The sequence below is a fragment of the Verticillium alfalfae genome, genomic scaffold (assembly GCF_000150825.1).
Source record: "Verticillium alfalfae VaMs.102 supercont1.1 genomic scaffold, whole genome shotgun sequence".
Lineage (NCBI taxonomy): Eukaryota > Fungi > Ascomycota > Sordariomycetes > Glomerellales > Plectosphaerellaceae > Verticillium > Verticillium alfalfae.
In genome coordinates, this window is record NW_003315038.1 from 2,696,190 (window position 1) to 2,699,133 (window position 2,944).

General features: G+C 56.3%; 1 protein-coding gene across 1 annotated transcript in view; it reads left to right on the plus strand.

Annotated features, from left to right (window-relative positions):
* Nucleotides 1-513, plus strand: part of VDBG_00821 (C6 zinc finger domain-containing protein) — a gene marked incomplete at both ends in the record, with an annotated part of 2,153 nt that extends 1,640 nt beyond the window's left edge. Inside the window, 2 exons of the mRNA XM_003009092.1 lie at nucleotides 77-193; nucleotides 252-513. Coding sequence (XP_003009138.1) covers nucleotides 77-193; nucleotides 252-513 — 379 coding nt within the window. The remainder of the gene's footprint in view (nucleotides 1-76; nucleotides 194-251) is intronic.
* Nucleotides 514-2,944: the final 2,431 nt, after the last annotated feature.

Here is a 2,944-nt window from a genome sequence, read left to right on the forward strand (position 1 = left end):
ACCCGCGCGCACTTCAGGACCCTGTCCAGACTGTGTTGCGCCTCAGATTTTTTGCTTGCCGGACCATCATTTACAGGCCCTACATCTTGGCTGTCTTGGACAATGAGCAGGCTATCTTGGACCCTGCAGTACGAGACAGTTGCCACAAGTGCTTGGAGGCTTCTGTGCGCCAACTGGAACACATCTCTGCACAGTAAGTCATGATTGATCATCATTTTGCCACACCCTCAAGACTAATTCGTTTGCCTCAGCCATGCAGGCCACATGCCCTATTTGTGGCAAGGTGCACTCTCGATTGTATCCCAGGCACTGCTCGTCATGGGCGCCACCATGTCACCCTCGTTGGGTAGCATCCTTCTGACGCTATGCGGTAGCCGTGAGGCTATCGACCAGATCATCAATGACGTCGTTATGGAGGTCGAACGTTATTCAAACCTAGCGCCGAGTCTGAGCTTGGCGGCTGAGATCATTAAAGAAGCCGAAGTGAGGAGGCGAGCATTCCTCAGCGGGTGATGGAAACAGCCCCGGAAAGACCCGCTCGATACGACGTGCAGGCCCCTCTTGACGACTGCGAGAACCACCTCGCCTGTCGAAATCATGCGTCCGAAGGGACCGCGGGCACTTCATTTACGAAAACCCCCATGCAGTCCGTCGAGCGTATCTCCGTTCGGCAGACCTCCCTCAATACGTTTCTTACAGAGCCAGAGGCATCGCGTGTCCTGCCCTCTGCACCCCTTAAAGCGCGCAGCACAACATTGGCATCTACAACACCTGGCACAAGTACCGCACAACTGCAAGGTCATCCTTGACAGTGTGAAGAAATTCACAACGTTACAAAGAAGATGTCATCCCACAATGCCTCGAACAATCCGTAGTCGGTCGAATCGAGAGGCAAGGCAGGCTGCACTCACTGCATCTCTGCGGGAAAGCTGGCGGGAACGTTCCCACGATCCGAGCCATGTCAGCCCACGCACGGCCATCATCTGGGGTGCAGGCGCTGGGGTTGCACTGACCACTGTGTGTATGGACACCAGTCGGCCATTGCCTGCGCCAGAGCGCGTTGTGGTTGGCGGGTATTACCTGGACTAGGGCGGCGTCCGGACCGACATGCCGCATCCCACCGCGCCTGACCCAATCAGTCACAAGCCTACGACAACCTCCTCGCGATAGCTGCGCCGCTGGACACTCGAATGCAGACCACCCCTCTTCTCGATCCTGAACATGTCAATCCATCGAATTCCGAAAAGGAATCGGGCTTGGTAGCGGGCAGCACTGGTAATTGTGGCATCCTTTCTACGCCTGCACCAGCAAACTCCGCTACATGGCATGTATGCGAGCCGCGCATGTTGCTACCTCCTGCGTCATCACCGAGGCCTCTCGCAAATCGGCGCATCGTCAATCTGCTTCGGGGATGTAATTGTTCTGATGCAACTTGTGTGGCAATTTGAGAGCAGCGCTATTACGAGCGATTTACTGAAGTGTGCCGCGCGAGCCCTCGGTACCTGACGAGGCATATACCCCTGACGACATGACATATCCCTGGAGTTCCGGTCCCCAAGGCTGCAAGGAAGGAATCAGCGAGTCAACATGGGATTTTGCCAACCACTGGTGGCGAGGCTGGCTGCAGGCCAACGGTCGTCTCGATTGGCAACGCTACGTGTGGTTTCTCTACTTCTTGTACAATAGTTTACGCTGTAATGATCGACATTGGAAATTGCAACACGTTCCGTGAAGTGGCAACAGCCCACCGTGTTTCCTTTCTCTGGAGTTCATGCGCTGAGTATTCCTCAAGGTGACCGACCTGTTTTCTTGGACACGAATCCCCCCCCCCTGAGCAAGTGAGCGAAGGACTGGCGCCTGGCGCCACTTTGGGTCATCCTCATTTCCCGCAGTGTGACCTGGGAGGGTTCCACTGCTGCCATCACACGCGGGAACATGCACGATTTGCGAGGCGGAGTGCACGGGCGGGAAAATCGGCTGAGCGCCGAGGTGACCTCACGTTGCGACAAGCAGCCGACTCTGTTGCCTCTCTTTCGTTACCTTGTCGGTCTCTCCTCATCGTATGTTTCCGAAGCGGACCCGGTCTCTGATATAGTGGTCAGGTTGTGACTGTGAGATGTCTCTCCTCGGTCGAAAGGCACTTTTCTGACCGTGCGACTGGACAGTTGACTTGAATCGAGCTCTCGATCCCGACGACCACTTACTTGCGACCTGAAGAAGAAGGCCGAGCAGGGGAAGGGGGGGGGTTGAAGTTTGCTGGCTGGCACGGTGGAAATTTGGAGTAGCTCTGGGGATTGGCGGGACTCTGGAACGCCTACGGGTTGCGGGGTAAAACGCTCTTGTAAGGCGGAGGGACATGGCTTCAATTTGAGGGGGGATGTTCAGGGTCGGAGCCATTCTGGGCCATAGCTTCCGCTGGCTAGGGTCTTTCGTCGGGATCTCTCGCGCCCAGGGGGGGGGGGGATTTTTTTTGTCTGAAGACCTAATTGCCGCTCGTCAGAAATGGAGGTCCGCCATATCAGACGAGGAGGAGCCGATTGATCCAATCTCATGCAATGTCAACCATTGTCAGCCTTGAGGTGGTTTTGGAGCTGAAAGATGAAGGAAAGGGGACGGCCGGGCATCGAGGATTGGCGGTCTTCCGCTCGCCTTGCGGCGTTGGGACGTATTGGCTGCCATCCATGCCCGTCAGCCTGACCTCCCCCTACCTAGAGGTACCGGACACAGTGGTACGCGAACCGGGCTTGCGTTCGCCCGGCACTTGCGCGATGTTTGGGTCAGGCAGACATACCAAACACAGCTACACCTGGAAGGCATACTGGGGAGAAGCAGAAGCGAAATGCAATCCAACTTCGCGAATGCGGGCGGCTGCTTCGCTTGCCTCGATGAGCCCCCTCATTCTCTGCATCGCCATAATGGATCCTTTTTTGGCTGGGGGGGGGTC